The sequence below is a fragment of the Apteryx rowi genome, unplaced genomic scaffold, assembly GCF_003343035.1.
Source record: "Apteryx rowi isolate R43461 unplaced genomic scaffold, aptRow1 scaffold_2, whole genome shotgun sequence".
NCBI lineage: Eukaryota > Metazoa > Chordata > Aves > Apterygiformes > Apterygidae > Apteryx > Apteryx rowi.
The window spans coordinates 6893006-6909984 of NW_020448307.1; the positions used below are offsets into that span (position 1 = coordinate 6893006).

Genomic DNA, 16979 nt, shown 5'->3' on the forward strand with positions numbered 1-16979 from the left:
CCCGCCGATGACGTCACCGAGGGGCGGGGCGATGGGGAGGCGGGCCGCCATGACAGCGGCGCCTTGCGCTGGGCCTGGGGATGCCGTTAAGAGCCCTGCGTGTAACGGCTGGGCCAATTTCGGTACTTTACAGACATCTAGGAGGAATGCTTGGCTGTAGCAGTTTTCTTATTCAGGGATTGAGGTGTAAGCACAAATGCACAGCCTGTGCGTAGGGAGCTCCCGTTGTTCTTCACCTTCTTCAGTTTTGAGAGCAGGAGTGCTGCTGGCCATCAAGAAGATACAGGAGGGTGTTCAAAAGCACATCAGAAATGGGGCAAAAGTGCTGTATGTGTGAAAGAGAGGTGGCACTATGTTCAGGCTGTCCGACTAAAAGGGCTGTTAAGGCAGGAACAGCATGGCTACTATACTGGGATCTGACTACTGCTTCCCATTTTGGAGTTACTTATTTTTGCAGCAGTTAAACAGGACATCTTACAAACACTCAGCTGTTGTTAATAAATATTAATCCCATGGCATACTGCAAAACAGGACTTGATGAATTACCATCTCTTTAACTAACATCACAATTTTAAGATTTTGAGCATCTTCATGACCAGAGAAGTAACAAAACAGTGTAAAGGCCTTCCYAGATCTTGAAAGGCAAGTCAGGTGAAATTTATTTATGGCAAAGAAAACAAGTTCTGCCTGGCTGTGGTTTAGGATACTTTCTAAATTTCTGAGCAAATAACTGTGCTGTTGTTCTTCTGAGATACGGTCTCCCTGGTGACTTTACGAGCTGTTCGGGAGGGCCTGCGATAAGCATGGTGTTTAACCTCAGCATCTTATTAAACTATTCTCTTTTGGAAGGCTTTGTAGCTTATCTGTTTTTGATGCACCTGGTCACATATGCATGCAAGATAACAGTGTAAAAGCACATTCAATTTATCTCATTTACCTGCAAGTAGGGGGTCTAATCCTGCCCTTGGAGGCATCCTTGTCATTTCCAAGGAAAGCAGCGGGCTTTGCAAACCTGTATCTGTGAGCAGAATTGGCCYGTGGGGCCTGCTAAAGGCATGCAACTTGTGGCATTGTAAAATCCTCCGAGATGCTGTTTATGAAAAGCTCTGTAGAAATGTCAATACAATCCAGGAAATGTTTCTGAAGCAGTAGCTGAATGCTCTGCTTCCACTTTTTTTTTTTTTTTTTTTTTTTTGCCCTTCTTGGTAAATGCTGGGTGAGGAATCACATGTCATTAATGGCCCCTCAACATTTCACCAAACTTTTCATCCCCTACTGGGGGACAACTGGAGGGTGAGATCATGGCAAACAGTCTGATAATGCTCTGTGCAGAACATGTTTCAGAGCTGTCACTCTTGCAGTGCCAAGAGTAGTTTGATTTTTAAGGACTAAGCGTTCTGCATTGTCTTGATGCAAAGTCATATGCTTTACTGCTGGAATGCCTCTTTTTTGGCCCAATCCTCAGAAGGGACTGGGTTCATCTCTGCATGGGCTGAGGCAGGGACAAGAAGAGCTGGCTCAGCAAGGTAGGCTAAACTGGGTCACCCTGTGTCTCTGGTTCAGTAGGAGCACCCGCTCCTGCCCTCCATCAGCTTCCTCTACTGTCTTGGGGCCAGGATATTCCCAAAGGTTGCTGTGGAAGCGGCACAGAAGTGGCAGGCAGCTGTGCGCTGGTGCAGCAGGTTCCTGCAAGGGCATCTTCTCCGGAAGCTTGCCTGATAGCAGCCTTGTGCCAATCCGGCTGCTGGCCGGGTGCTGCAGCGCGGTGGGGAGGGCAGATGGAGCATGAGCTGCTGTTTGCGCTTCCCTAGGAAGCATGGGCTGGGTGAAGTGACTATCAGGATGTGGTGGTTCTTACGATGCTCAATATCGGTTCCCTTTTCTTCATCGATTCTCCCCCCCTGCACAGAGGTGAGCAAGAGCACAGGGAAGAATATTTGGTGTAAAGTGCTTGGACCTCTATGGATTTCATTACTGTGTCTACTTTTTTTTTCAGAAGGATTTCCAAGCATTTTCAAAAACATTGATTATAACTCATATCCCCTGGGGCTGAACAAAACTTTTAATGGCCAGGCGGTGAAACACTGTCTGAGGACATGCATGATGTTTCAACAGGTCAAAAGACCCAGACAGCCAACTCACAGTTCCCTTTTCTGAACACAAGAAAGTCTGTGATGGTCCTTTCCTGTGGGTCGTGTTTCTTCCAGGGGATAGACACCCGGCTCCTGTGCGTGAGTCCCTTTGCGAGCACGGCACGGCTGAGCCCGACTCCCCAGGCCACCCCACCTCCCTGCCGGGAACGCAGGTGGGTCGCTTGTACAACGCCAACGGCCACATACGCTGTCTGCTCTTCTTCTGGGCCTGGTCCCAGCCTGGCAGCAGCCGGAGAGTCAAAACCCTCCAACTGCGTGCAGCTTCCCTTTGCTCTTTGCCTCCCTGCCGCGTGATCACTGCCACAAGGGGCAAAGGGTGCATTAAAAAAAAGGGGTGCTTCATGATCAGAGCGGCTTCAAGATCCCCATTGCCTGAATGGGCAAGTTGCTGGCTAGGGAGAGGAAGGTTGAAAGGTGCTTTGACTGCTTTCGCTGCCCTTGGGGTAGCAGAGCTGAATGAAGAACAGGCAGTGGAAGGCTGAGGTGGGGTTTCGCCCCGCGCCAACACGTGGGGCACGGCGACACGGCAGCCACCTCTGCCGCTGGTGGCCACTCTGCAGCAGCCCCTTTTCCCACCAGCCAAATGACACTGGGATCTGTGCAGCGTCACCACGAAATGGTCGCCTTTCAGCCTGGCTCCTGTTTTTTTTTTTTTTTTTTTTTAGGAAATGATCGTATATCCGTTTATGTTTCACTGCCCGCGTTCCTCGGGGCCTGGGTGCAGGACGTTTCCCTCAGCCCTCCCCGGCACTCGCTCTGGCCTCAGCCCCTCCTGCCGCCGGCAGGTTTCACTTCTTCCACTGCCCCCGTCGCCCCCTCCCCGCCCTCAGCCCCCCACACGCGGCCCCGCCGCCATCTCCTCGCCCTCAGCCCCCCACGCGCGGCCCCGCCGCCATCTTCCCGCCCGGCCTCTGCCCCGGCCCGCGGCCGCCGCGCCGAGGGCGCCACCTAGGGGGGCGCCGCCGAGCCCTGAGGCGGCGGCGACGGCCCCAAACAGCCTGGGGCCGAGCTGGAGGCCCTTTGAGGGGGGTCGGAGGGCGAGAGGGGCGAGGGGTGATGGAGGGTGAGGGGCGCGGGGAGCCATTTGGGGGGTTGGAGGGTGAGAGGGGCGTGGGGGGATGTTTGGGGGGTGCAGAGGGTGAGAGGGGCGCAGGGAGCCGTTTGGGGGGTCGGAGGGTGAGAGGGGCGTGGGGGGACGTTTGGGGGGTGCAGAGGGTGAGAGGGGCGAGGGGGGCCGTTTGGGGGGTCGGAGGGTGAGAGGGGCGTGGGGGGATGTTTGGGGGGTGCAGAGGGTGAGAGGGGCGCAGGGAGCCGTCCGGGTGGCCTTTGGCTAGCCAGGAACTGGGCCCAAATCCCCAGCAGAGACCGGGAGGGAGAGGAGCAGGCCAGTGGGGGCAGCTGCGGGGCGAAGGGCTTGGACGCGGGGCCGCCGGCTCCTGTCAGCAAGCCGAAGCAAAGTGTATCCGGCTTCGTCATGAGAAAAGGCTGAGCTTCATCCTGGATGGAAATGCCACAAAGCCCAGCTGTTTCCTAGAGGATGTGGGAAATGCAAAGGGGCACAAAAGTAAATGTAATAAAACCGAAACGTGCTAATTGCTTGGAGTTGCCTTTGGAAGCGGGGCCGGACCYGGGCTGCCCGGCACAGTGCTTGGAGCCGGCCCCGGTGCTGAGCAGCGCTGCGGGACCTGCGGGCAGCRGCAGCCTCCAGACACGAGCGAGCAGGAGCAAGTTATGACTTTATTCATTTTCACATTTAGATATTACAACAAAACTCTTAATGACAAAGGGTAACAAGTACTATAGGAGGAGAGGAAAGAAAGCAGTGTTCTAACTGGTTTGATATATAACCGTGAACTTCCAGAGACAAGACTCCAGGCGAGTTATAAAAACTCACATACACACGTCGGTAAGAGAAACTCGCACATGCAAACACCCAAAAACTCTCACCCACAAGACACTCACACACACACACTCACAAACCACACTTTTGTATTCACACATAACCCATAGTAACCTACTTGCATCAAAGGCAGCCCACTGAAACATCGAATGCTGCTGTAGCAACAACAGGTACCAGGTTAAAATATTGCAATAGAAATGAAGTGTTACTTGACACACAGGTTCTTCTTCAGAAATGTATGTGTATGCATGTGTGTTTGCARATGGGGGACCAATGTTGCTCAAACACTTTGCTGTCACGCAAGAGGAATGACCTCTCAACACCAATAAATGGTGAGGAAAAAGGAGACTGTGGGTAGACTGGGAACAGTCATTTTAAAAGAGGATGATGATAAATAGCTTAGCTTCAATGCTGAGTTCCAGTAAAAAGCCCAAACAAAACAGTGCGTTGTGAACGGAACAGGCACAAATATCGAACCCTGGGTTTTAAAAGTTGAAATACTCTCTTGTCGCTGTGGAAGGACAGACAACAGTGTTGCCTTGCATCTCAAAACCAAAGCAGACCAGCTTCATTTCAKGCTCAGGCTTGTCTGAATAATGTAAAAAAGTGCCAGATATAATGTAAAGTGTGATTACTTAAAACTTTGGTAGTTTCAATAATCACAGATGGTAGCAATAATGTGGGAAAGAGTATCGGGTTTGTACACTCTAATCTTACTATACTTTTAAAAGAGTGAGAGTACAATTGTCTTAACAACTTTCCACTATCCCACACTACAATTGTTCTTCATCATCAGGAGTGTCTGAAGGAGTCAGCATTTGCTCATATTATGGCTGTATTGTTCCTGCAATGCTGTTGATGCGGATACAATGGGAACTGATTCCCCCCACCCCCCCATCAAGATGGTACAAAATAGTATAGAAAATGAAACRCACTTTTGTGGAGTTGAATGATTTCAATGTTCAAAATCAGATGTCACTCCAGCGCTTTCCCCAAGGGAAGCAGGGGATGTTTAACAATGGCTCTAATGAAGTAACCCTTCTCCACAGTGATGCTCATGAGCAATTTACAGCTGAACCTAAAGACAAAGTGCAGCTGTCCCGACTAATTGTGAGCCTTGACTGCCAGCCAGAGCGCTCGGATGCCTCTGTCCCTGCTCTGCTGAGGAACACTGCCAGTGCCCTGCAAGTGCRCAGGTTTGCCAGTACGTTTCTAAAATGGATGAGGACTTGTAGYCACTTTGGAATTCTGTTTTTCATCTGTTATTTAATCTATAAACATCTTTCTTAGGCCTTCTCTCAGTTGGAGCTGTGTGTCCAGGCAGAGGAGAACTGTCTGTGAAGCACTGGAAACAAGAGAATCTGGGTCCTAAGGATGCACATTGCCAAGAGAGCGGCCTGAATTTTGCTCTGCTGTCTGTCACCTTCCACCTGCGTGAATCCAGGCAGGAGCCTTAGCAGCACTGGGCACATACAGCCTCCCTCTGTCAAGGGAACAACACRGTTTAAAACCAGAGCAGGGTGAGGACGGGAGAATTTAGCCTGACCTGCACCCTGCTGGCCGTCCTGCTTTCCTGAGTCCTGACACCTACTTAAAGATGCTCAGACCCCTGGCAACTTGGGAGGATGCCAGAAGTCAGGGAATTACTTGCCACATGCAGTTTTAAATTCCACACCCCCGAGCCAACTTGGCTGAAGCTGGTCCAGTTTTGTGCTTCTTTTTTGCYATGGAAATCACAGCCATGTCATCCTGCTGACACAAAAGGGAAGGGGACTATTGGCACTCTGGTTCTGTGCTCTACACAGGCGTAGAGAATCTGAATGACAGCCATGCTTTTCCCATATGCTAAATAAATCTTCCCCCATTACACATGYGCAGAGAACTATAATTAAGACTTGGGAAAGTCATCCATAAGGACTCACAGGCTCACGCCAGGAAATGAATAAAACCCTCTGCCGGAAGAGAAATACAGTTTGGGAAAACACTGTGTCTGCCGGGAAACACAACAAAAAGTCCAAACCAAACCTTTGGCTCTGAGCACAGAGGTGTGGCCTGCAAACAGAGCTCCGTGGTGTTGAAATGCCCTGGTGCAAGGAGCTCTGCCAGCCTCCAGCGTGTGGGAGAAGATGACAAGCTGTTCAGATGAGCCTCTCCACTCAGACTCCTCCGGCAGTGATGTAACCATGCTCTGCGACTGAGCTCTTGGATTATGAGCAGGATGGAGAGAAGTAGGTGGAGAGTGATGAGGCAGCAGCACAGAAATCTGTTCAGAGAGGCTGCGGAGGTTCCCCAGAGCTCTCAATTCATGTGGTATCCTTTAGAAACAAAAAGCCCAAGCAATGAGACTGTTTCTCAGCGAATACGTGTTGCTCAGTCCCCCAAAGACAGATATGCTGTGCTGGTAGCTCTGGTGCAGAAACTGGAGAGGTGCCTATGGGGCAGCGATTGCCTCCTTAGAGCTAGGGGCTGCTGGGGAACCAGGGCAGCAGGAAGAGTCATGGTGCAGACGTGTTCATCCGGGAGAATCAGGGCTTGAGCCATAGGCCAGATGCTGCCCTTGACTGTGTGCACAGCAGTGCCAACACACAAGGCGATGCAGTCTGGGGCACCTCGTTGCTGCAGCTTTGTTCCTTCCATTGTTTGTAAAACCCTTGCGGCAACGCGCAAATAAACATTTCACTCCCTACCACTTTGATCCTTTTCCTTTTAGCAAACAACCCATTTTTGCTCCATGTTTGGAAGCCAGCTGAAATTAACACAGTTTTGCTTTAATTTCTCACTTGAGCAACAAATGATCTCAACACTGCTCTGGGAGAAGGGGGAGGCAAGAGCAGCAGACCTGTGAGCAACCTGCTCCCAGGGCTGAGTATATAAAACCCTATTTTGCACAGGGCCTATAAAAAGAGTTGCTATTTATTTGTCTCACTGGGAGGACTGTAGCCATCAGCTGATGACCTACTCGGCACTAACTGTGTTGAAATGGCTAAAATAATCTCGGTGATGAGGCAGAGTGACAGGGCCCCCCAGCAGAGATGTGGTGTGGGTGTTACTCACAGAGGAGTCGGAGAGGCTGGGTGTACGCTGGCACCTGCCCAGGATGAACAGTGTGTGCGAACATTTACAACGATCCCTTGGGATCTCTCCATACACCTCCTCAAAATGTCCTGCTCTGGCTGCTGATACCACTAGGGATTTCTTCCCTTTGATTCTGCTCCCCGGCTCAGCAGCTGACATCATGAATACAGGAGGAGGAAGCAATCCAAGGAAAAACACTGAGGCTGCACACCAGGAAGAAACTTGACTAAGACGGATCTATTTATATCTGACCTGAAATGGGCTTTCTGAATGGGAAGCTGATCTGAGTGGAGGCTGGATGCTGGGCAGAAGGTGCTGTAGTGCTGAGCACAGGCACCCACTTGCTGGCGGAATGCATCTGTCTGAGCCACAGGAATAAAAGAAACCCAAGGAATCAGCGAGGTGCTCTCTCCAGTCCCGGCACGGAGAAGCTGCAGCTGGTGGTGCTGCGCAGGCTGTTGTGCTGCAGTCCCATGGAAATCGGTGTTCCCCGTCCATCCGGGGTGGGTTCCTTGCTGGAGTTGGGTCTAGTTTGAAGGGGAAGCTGTGGGTGGCCCTGACGACACACCTGGAGGGTGAGAGGGGATGCCGCGGCAGGGCGCCTTGGGGGCCTGACGCCGTTAGTACTGCTCGGAGAAGAAGGAAGCGTGGAGAGCAGAGGGACTGGCCCCCTCTCCGGGCGGGGTGCAGCTGCCGTCCTCAGAGTGTTCTGACAGCTCCCCATATTCACTGTTGTAAAAAGTCTGGCCTCCGACCTGGGACCCATACGATGGCTGACATCTGCCCCGCAGGTCTGACTGTTCCCCTGGCAGCTCCGCTGTTCGGCTGGGCCCTTTACTGCTGTAAGGGAGAGAGACGCAGAAGGTCAAGCCTGAGCAGTCCTGCAAAGTCTCTGTCTGGCCTAGAGGGATCCCAGTTTTAGGAAGCATCATCTGCTAACGGCAGAGACAGGGTCAGGAATGAACCTACACCTCCACTTCAAAGCACAGCACCAAGCTTCGCTTAGGTAACTAAGCACAACCCATATATGTCATGAAAATCTGTACACAGCCCTGCACTGGAGTTATGTCGGCTCCTCTGGATGCCTCTGGGAAGCCCAGTGAAGGGTTGGGACCCCAATGAACAGGGAGAGACAAGATCCATCACCTGAATTGCTCCTAGACCTGGTACCTGGCAGGAGTAACAGAARCTGACACAGACCCACAGCCTGGATGAGGGAAAGCAAATGAAGGAAGATGATGGAAAGGATATGGAAGGAAAGCAGCAACCCTGTCCCAATGCCTGCCAACACCAAGTGATCAGCAGGAAGCCGCAGGAGTGACAACAAGGATGCATTCAAGGAGAGATTTAAGAAGAGCAGTGTTTACTGGGGAATGCGATGTCAGGTAGCCCCCAGTGCAGGAGACAACGGGAAAGTGCCTTAGGGAGAAAAGGGCAAGAAGCAGATAATGGTCTGATACAACAGCAGATGGGGGCAAAGACAAAGACCAGTTTGAACGATGCGGGGAATAAGAGGAGGTGAGGAAGAGGCTTGGGACCCCCGATTAGGTACTGGCCTTGTCTGTGCATGAGCTGACATGGCTCACTCAACCCACTGTCACAGGGATGAGGTCCCAGCCTGCTTTGGCACCGAGCAGAGATGAGCTGGACAGGTTCTTATCCAGACCTCAAGCCACGATCCATAACACCCTCAGCCCCTGAGCACTGTCAGAGCAACCTGTTGGACTCAGTACCAGCGCACAGGAGGTCCTCAGGTCCGGACCATCCCTCCTGTGCCATGTTGGGGCCCTGCAGCATGTGGGACAGGGCTGGAGCCAACTTGACAGGGCCAGGGGAACCCCAGGTAGGTGGCAGCCACATGGCCTCGGTCTTTTCCACCTACTACCGCTTGAACAAGTCCTGATGCACTTCACTGGAGGATGTCAATAAGTAATAAGAGCCCTATTAACACCGTCACTCCAGTATGCCTTAATGGACATGTTCCATAAGGAACATGTTTTGGTCTGTTGAATGGGCACAGTTTATGTTTTGAAAGCCTAGGAAGCAGCACGAGCAGGTCCATTCGTGATATGCTTTGCCTCTCGTTAACATGTATATGGATTTAACTGGCTCAGAGTCCACAGCCCTGCTGCTGCTGAGAGCCCCAAGAGGCATGACCTATGGGAAAACACCAAGAACTGCCTCCCAGTCTCACTGCCTTTGGCAGCAGGGAGGTCTGAGCAGCCAGACTTAAGGAGTACCTGAATCCACCTTCTTTTCTGTGTCGGTTTTCTATCCTCTCAAATTCCTCAGATGCCAGAACCATCCCACTGTCTGTCTGATTGTCCTGGAAGGAAGCAACAGGAGTTATCAGTAACATCCCTGTCGACTGATCAGACTGGGAAGGGAGGTTGAATCATTCATTCAAAGCAATGGAATCATTCAGGAGACCATATCATGCGTGTCTGAGATGGGAAAAGGATGTAAGGGCATTTTATCAGCATGCTCCATAGTCTTGCTGGAACTGGTTTTCTTATGTGCCTTTGTAAAAGCAGCGCATTCAAAGGTAGGATTTGTGTATTCAGTTCAGTGTCACTTTTGGGGAAAAGAAATGCTCCCTGCTGGAAGAAGTGTTATGTGAGAGGTGAGATTTTCCTCTGACACTATGGTGGGACTTAGGTTTTGCCACCGTCAGAGACGTAAGTGCCAGCCCAGTTCACAGAGGCTGGGAGGGCCCTGCTGACCACTGCTGTGTGGGTCAGGACAGGGGAGCTCCAGGTGCAGACAAGCACTCTGGTTTTATCTAGTTCTGTCTGGATTTCAGTAGGCTTAACCAGGCCATGTTTACAGATCCGAGAAGGGTGATGAGCATACTCCTCTCCGAGGTCCTTTATAGGCCTCGCTTGCAGATCTAACCTCCCTGTTTCACACTTAGACAGTACAAGCTGTGCTGTAGAGAAACCCTTATATGTCAGGTGGAGAAATGAATGTGCACAGGACTGGACAGGACTGAACAGGAATGACACAGACAGATTGACATTTGATAGGAGTGATTTTCCTCCCACAATCTTAACAGTAAGGTGCCAGGAAACAACGGAACATTTCTTTGTCCCCTGCTCAGTCCCACTCAGCCGCTACTCACCGGGTGTGCCTTGTACATTGTATGTGTCATGGGAAACTCTTCAAATGTCTTTATCCTGGATGGACACCTGATCTGATTTCCTCCCGTCAAACAACCAGGGAATGAGACGCAGTTGTAATATCTACCAACAGAAATGCACTGTATTCAGTAAAACCAATAGAGGCAGTATCTTGAGTCCGGAACGAACAAGAGCTGAACCCATCGTTCCCTCACAGTAACCAATGTATGCAGGGATGTGCATGACCCACAAGATGGCTTTTGGGAGGGGAATGGCTTTAGGCATCTTGCCCCCATACTCCTTCTGCAGTGGGAAGCACCCAAACAAATTTCCCGATTGAATCCAGCCTAATTACTTCTCTGCTTACCCACAGATAGGGCTATTGACACACTCCTGGACAGCCAGGGTAAGTGTAGAGCAAGAAATCTGCTGTACTGCTGGCATCCAGTTACCCAAACTGAAAAGGTGAGTAATGTCTTACAGATCCCAAACATCACACTGTGTCCCAGCTCCCAGGAGACTAGAAGCCTAGGCCTAATTGTTTGGGTTATTTAGGAGCAGACAAGGTAAAGCCCTTGCTCTAGCAGAAGGACAGAGACTCAGCTGACACATTCTTTCCTCATCTGCCTAATGGGCTGCGATGCCTTTAGTGGGATGTGATGCTCTGGCTGTGCAGCTGGAGGCTGCACATAGGCTCAGACATCAGGGGCTCTTGCTCATCAGCAAAGGAAAGTGAATAAAAGCAATAAGCTATGGCCTAAATACTTGGCTTAGACCCGATCACCTGGGATTTGTCCAAACTCTCACTACTGGTTTCTCCCCATATCCCTCAGGCACCCTTACACCCTTACTGCCTGCCTGCTGGGCGCTCTCTGCCCTTTCCAGAGGGGATTCACCTTGCCGCTAGACTGTGGCAGCGTATCCTCATGTCAAAGTCCTCTTCATCTGAGTTTTGCTGGACAGAGGAAGGCACCTGGGAGAAACCATCATCTTCCGAGCTGTGAGAGTCGTTCAGTGGGATGTAATCCTTTCCTTCCTGGTAGGAGGAAGAGTGAGTGGCTTCACAAGAAGGGGAGGCCTTTCCCACAGGAAAGGGCTCTGCAAACAGAAGCCGTCAGAAATGGGGAGGAATATTCCTATTATATGTCTTCTGTTTCTCTGGGACAAAACATCTACCTGGAGATTTCGGTGCCCTCTGCAAGTGTTGCAGGTACGTGGAGGTGTGTGTGAGCAGGAAACAACTCAGTCCTACAGCACCTACAGTTCTCCAGCTTCCCCAGCTAACCTGTGTGCGCCTCTTGTGTTAGTGTCACGATATGGGGACGGAGCGCTGTGCTCCAGAGGCACGCCACTGTGGCTTGGCTGTGCCTGTGCTGGGATCCAGTGCTGAAAGGTTAAAATCAGGGGGAAAGGATGGGACGCTACTGATATTTAAGCATTTAGCTGTCATCTTCTAAACCAGAGCATAAAGAAAAAGTCAAAATCAGAGCAGCACGCTCACTGCTGTTAAAAGTGCTGGTCAGTTACCACGTGACAGTAATTAGTAACATTTTCAGAGAAATCTGTATATCTGACTGCCTGTAACAGAACAGTTGTTTGGTTCACATGGCCCTGACATTTAGATCTGAAGATAGAGTTTCAGCAAGCCTGGTGAAGTCCTGGTTTCATTATGCGGGCGTAAGGGAGGCAGGAGTGCCAGGGCCTTGAGTCAGCTGAAAAATTTCAGATAGTCATCTGGGGATTAGGATGGAAATACTGGATTGACAACTGAGAGGGCACCTGCCCTGCAAGCAGTGGAGCTATATCAGGATGCAGTGAAAGGGCTGCTGCAGAAATGGTCTCTCCAGTACCACTGGGGCACAGACATCTCCAATCCCTGAAACCTTGCATTATCCCCTGGCCTACACCAACGCCTGCATCAGCTTGTGAGTCAGAGGAGGGCACAGCAGGGGAGCTAGCAGCGTGGGAAGAAAAAGCTGTCTGGAGATGAGCAGGGGGCACAGAGAGGTTTTCACCTGCTGGACGTTTTCCTGAAGCAGGTTCCCCAGTATCTCCACCAGGTCAGAGAAAGTTGGTCTCTCCTTGGGATCCCCGTGCCAGCAGCTCAGCATGATACGGTAACTGCCAAGAAGAGATGACAGTTGTACGGCACAGAACCCACCTCCCTCACCCACTCTGAAGCTCTCACCCATGCAGCACCTGCTGGGACAGAGCACACCTATGCTGGGAAGGAAACCTTGGCACCTAGCATATTGGCCATGTTTCTAGATAGCCTGGACCTGGATTTAAACCCACGTGACCTGCCCTGCAGGCAGCTGCCTGGAGAATATGTGAAGGAAGTGTTGGCTTGTCCCCCACCCTGGCTGAAAGGTCTTTCCATYCACCAGCGGGGCTTGCCCTGGCTTACGCTGGGACCCAGGAGGTTTTGGACTCACATTTCTGCTGTGGCGTACTCTGGGGCTCTCATCCTGGTACCATCTTTGAGCCTCTGGCAGAACTCCTCGTTGATCTGGACTCCAGGGTATGGGGATGCCCCTAAAGGAGGTCCGAAAAGGGTGAAGGGGGGTGGGAGGGTGAGGTGCACCATCAGAAACCAGCCTCTCCCCTGAGACTGCCAAAATGCTGGGAGATGCAGCCTGGGTCCTGAGCGCTGCTGGAGACAGGCCCCTCTGCCGCAGCAAGGAGGAGACTGCCTCCACATGCCTGGCTCCCATCACCTGGTTTCTGGGAGAATGCAGCCTCCGCATTTGTTTTGCCCACATCGATGTCTCCTCCTGCAGACTCATTCACCGAGCTGCTACATGGGAATAGAGGTCCTGCCTTCCCTGGCAGTGTGTGGCCTTCATTAGCACTCACCTAGTGAGAAGATTTCCCAGAGGAGGACTCCAAAGGACCAGACGTCGCTCTGGGTAGTGTAGACCTTGTCAAAGATGCTCTCTGGAGCCATCCACTTCAGTGGGAGACGAGCCTGTGGGAGGAAGAGGCAAGGCACAGGTGTTTGGTCAGGGGACACAGCCTAGGGCCGAACTGCTGGTAGCCACGGGAGGGAGGCAAGGAACTGGACCCAACAGCCTTGCTCCGCTCCTCCCTCCATGGAGGAAAGGATGTTTGGTTAGGCCAGTGGGAGGGACTGAGATGCTAAGGTCTGGTCACTAAAATGAAGGGAATAGAGATGAACAAGGAAAGAGAGAAGAAAGAGAATAAAGGAGAGTGAGCTAATGATGGGTTGAGGAGCAACAGGAAGGAGACAGAAGCCAGGTACTGGAGGAGGACTGCACATCCATCCCAACAGCCCCTGGTCCCAGTCACACAAGTGGTTTCACCCACCCCTTTCCATCTTCTTTTTCTCAGCTTATTCCAGCCCCAGGATAGTTCATGAACACTCATCTGAGGCCTAATCTATACAGGGTTTGAGGAGATGGCACTCACACTGCCTTTCCTGACATAGTCAGGGTCCTTGTAGATGTCCCGGGCCAGGCCGAAGTCACAGATCTTTACCACATTGTTCTCTGACAGCAGGATATTGCGAGCAGCTAGATCTCTGTGGATGCACTGAGGACACACAAAGAGGAAAGGGGCAAAATCAGAGGGACAGGAACCACTATCAGAAAGCGCAGAGCTCTCCCCTCCCCTTGTGAACCTGAGCTGTTATGGAGGAATGATGGAGGAGGGAAGGAGCTAAAGATAAAAATAAAAATGGGAGATAATTAAGGAGGGAATGAAGAGCAGGAGAACGGAGTTCCTGTCTTTGTCTTGCCACAGACTTCCTGAGTGATGTGAGGCAAATCACTGAATCTCTCTGTGTGTCACCTCTAAAGTGGCCATAAGCAGTTCCCTAGCGTGCAGGGTTTTGTCGCAATAATCAGTAGCCATGAAGTACACATAGCAATACTAGAGATGGGAAACAGCCAGGCAGAGAGACTGCCTACCATGTATGTCTGTATACATGTACATGTGCGCTCCGAGGCTCTGCAGTTACACCAACAGCCCACTCCAAGCTTCCTCTGGTCAGGTGGGCACACAAGGAGAGGAGCGAGGGAAAGGGTGGACTCACCTTTCGGGATGCCAGGAACTCCATGCCGCGCGCTACCTGGAAGCTGTAGCAAATCAGGTCTTCCATAGTCAAGGGACTTTGCCACAAATCATCCACTGTCCAGGAGCACAAGAAAAGAAAATTGTTAGACAGCAAATTGTCTTTTGTCCTCCTTGCTTCCCTCCAGGACTGCRGAACACAACTAGTCCCTTGGTGGGATACAGCTACTCTCTGGTGCTAACCAGAGTACCAGCTCCCCTCTAGGACTTTCTGGTGGCTGCTCTGGTGGCAGAAAGCACATGGAAGAAGCTGCTTATGTGTGAGGAGAATGACTCCAGCCTCCAACACACTTCACAGTCAGACAGAGTTGTAGGGAGCAGGGCTGGAAGGGGCTTTAAGATCAGCTCATTCACCTTCTGCCTCAGGGAGGACCCATTCCTTGTCCCCTCTTCCTTTAGGCTAAAAAATCCACAGTATTTTAATCCTCCCTTCTAGGATTTCTAAATCTCTCATGATCCTTCTAGTCATTGCTATGCTTTCACCAGCTGGTCTCCATCCTTCTCGAAGGGCATACCCAGCACTGGCACCCACACCAACCAAGAATTAAAAGGCAAAGAAGGTTTTTGGAGGGACCACATTCATGAACACTGTCTACTGGCTGTGGCATGATGCACCTGGAGCCTCTGTCATATTAGACCTCTGCATATGCAGGACATACTGTAATAAAAGGTCAGTCCCAGCCCTGGAGAACTGACACTGAGTCCATTACAAGAGACAACAGATGAATATAATAGCCCTGTTGAGGGAGCTGCCACACAACAGCGGAGTGATCAGCGCTGAGGCAAGGTCCCAGCTGCCCACTCATGCCCTACTCAGTCCCCACGGCTAGCTGAGTCTGGCAGTTGTTCAGCGGGCCGGAGGGGGAGCTGCTGTCAAGGCCAGGGTATTACCTTCCTGGATTGGCTGTGCTGTCTGGCTCTTGTGCATCAGAAGGCGGTTGAAGATAGCGCTGTCACTGGTCCCAGAACGACTCCTCCTGTCTGCTCTCACTGCCTCCACGATGGACTGAACCTGAATGCGCAGCCTGGGTGACTTCTCCTGGCAAGGAGACCAAGACAAAAACCTCAGCAGGCAAAAAACAGTATAATCCCTGCACCCATGAGCTAAACAGTCTTGTCCTGCTCTTAGACTGTAATCCTGGCCTGGAAGCACCTATCACCCACTGCAAAAAGAAATTATTTCCCTGATGTTGCACGTGAACCAACATTACTGTGCGGAGCTGACCTGCTGCTAGACAGAGGATATCTTTGTCTCATTTACAGATTATGTTCCAAGCCACACACCTTCTTCCTTCCCTAACCATGGGGCAGGTCCCTAGGGGCAAAGGAGGCTACCTACCCTATAAGGACTGAATCCCTCCCTCTTGGTCCGCAGGTAGTTGGAGAGATTTCCATACTTGCAGAACTCAACGATAACCATTAGTGGACCTGATGAGAAGAAAACAAGGATCAGAGGAAGAGGTAAGGGCTTGGGGTGGTCAGAAGCTGACCAGACTTATGTTTGATGCAGCCGTGCTGAGCCATGGCATCTGCCCCAAAGTGCACATGGACACCCCAATAACATCCACACATGTCCCTGCAGTCACACACACAGCCAGCAGAAATGGCACAGGGAGGAGCACTGATCTTCATGAGCAGGCACAGCCCCTTGCCCTGGGATATTTACCATTGGGTTTGGTGCAGGCGCCCAGCAAATTCACCACGTTGAGGTGGTTCCCGATGTGAATGAGGATCTTCAGCTCTGACATCAGTGCCTTGTGCTCACTTGCGGTAGCTCCCTCTGGAAACACACAGACCAGGTCATGACTCCTCCTCACAGCTTTTTCATTCCCCCTCACCACCTTTCTTCTCTCAGCCCACACCGTAATGATGTTAATGCGATTCTCGCTGGGCAGGGTGTGACCCTGAAGCTTTTGCTATTACATGTGTCCCTATGAAATGTCAGGGCCTTGACCGGAGCTCCCAGGACCCCTACTGTAATGCGTGGGGTGGTCCCTGCGGCTGCAGGGACCCGCAGCAAAGGAGAACACAATGTGTCCAACAAACTTTTGCTTGTGGTAGTTGTGCATGGAAAAGATCACTTGAGGCTTACATACAGCTGCGCACGTTTGAATCTCTGGCCTTTTGGCCTCCAAACAGAGATAATGAGCCATAAAACCATTTGAAGGAAAATCAGAAACAAAAGGCATCTGAGTCTTTTGATTATGACTGAAGATAGAAACTGTTTCAGCTCAAATCCAGAAGGTCTTTTTCTAATTCCTCTCCTACATGAAACACACAGCACTGTGCCCCTGCCAGCTCTCTCTACTACATTTTCTGAGTGCCTAACTCGCACCAACATTTGCTCCTCCATAGGTATTCCATCTGTGAGACCGCCTGGTGTTGCCCTGTGACTGTTTTACCCTCAGGGTGCATTCTCCATTTTTATGTGCCTTTACATATTTCTCTGCATCTTCCCTATGCATTTCACCATACTTGGGAGTTTGCAAATTTAGTGTGAGATASAGAAACAGCTTCTTCAGCTGCAGCTGATGGGCCAGGTAAGAGCCAWGCCTCAAAGGACTGTAGAACAACCTTGCACAGCCAGGCTTCCCTCTGCAACTGCTGCACAGATTGTGTGTGCACCTGCAATAGCAAATG

The 16979-nt window shown here is 51.2% G+C and overlaps 1 protein-coding gene across 4 annotated transcripts in view; it reads right to left on the reverse strand.

Annotated features, from left to right (window-relative positions):
* Positions 1–3883: 3883 nt before the first annotated feature.
* The window catches only part of FLT4 (fms related tyrosine kinase 4), a 37688-nt gene continuing 24592 nt past the window's right edge, over positions 3884–16979 (reverse strand). The window contains exons 18-30 of one of the 4 annotated variants that reach the window (XM_026063481.1): positions 16006–16119; positions 15679–15767; positions 15231–15378; positions 14302–14396; positions 13677–13799; positions 13104–13215; positions 12683–12782; positions 12263–12368; positions 11144–11283; positions 10250–10370; positions 9369–9454; positions 7108–7968; positions 3884–6368 (exon numbers count right to left, since the gene is read on the reverse strand). In XM_026063481.1, the coding sequence (XP_025919266.1) occupies positions 7749–7968; positions 9369–9454; positions 10250–10370; positions 11144–11283; positions 12263–12368; positions 12683–12782; positions 13104–13215; positions 13677–13799; positions 14302–14396; positions 15231–15378; positions 15679–15767; positions 16006–16119 (1454 nt within the window). In that variant the 3' untranslated portion in view covers positions 3884–6368; positions 7108–7748. Of the gene's footprint in view, positions 7969–9368; positions 9455–10249; positions 10371–11143; positions 11284–12262; positions 12369–12682; positions 12783–13103; positions 13216–13676; positions 13800–14301; positions 14397–15230; positions 15379–15678; positions 15768–16005; positions 16120–16979 lie in introns of all 4 variants that reach the window. The other 3 variants (XM_026063480.1, XM_026063483.1, XM_026063482.1) reach the window with 3 other exon arrangements.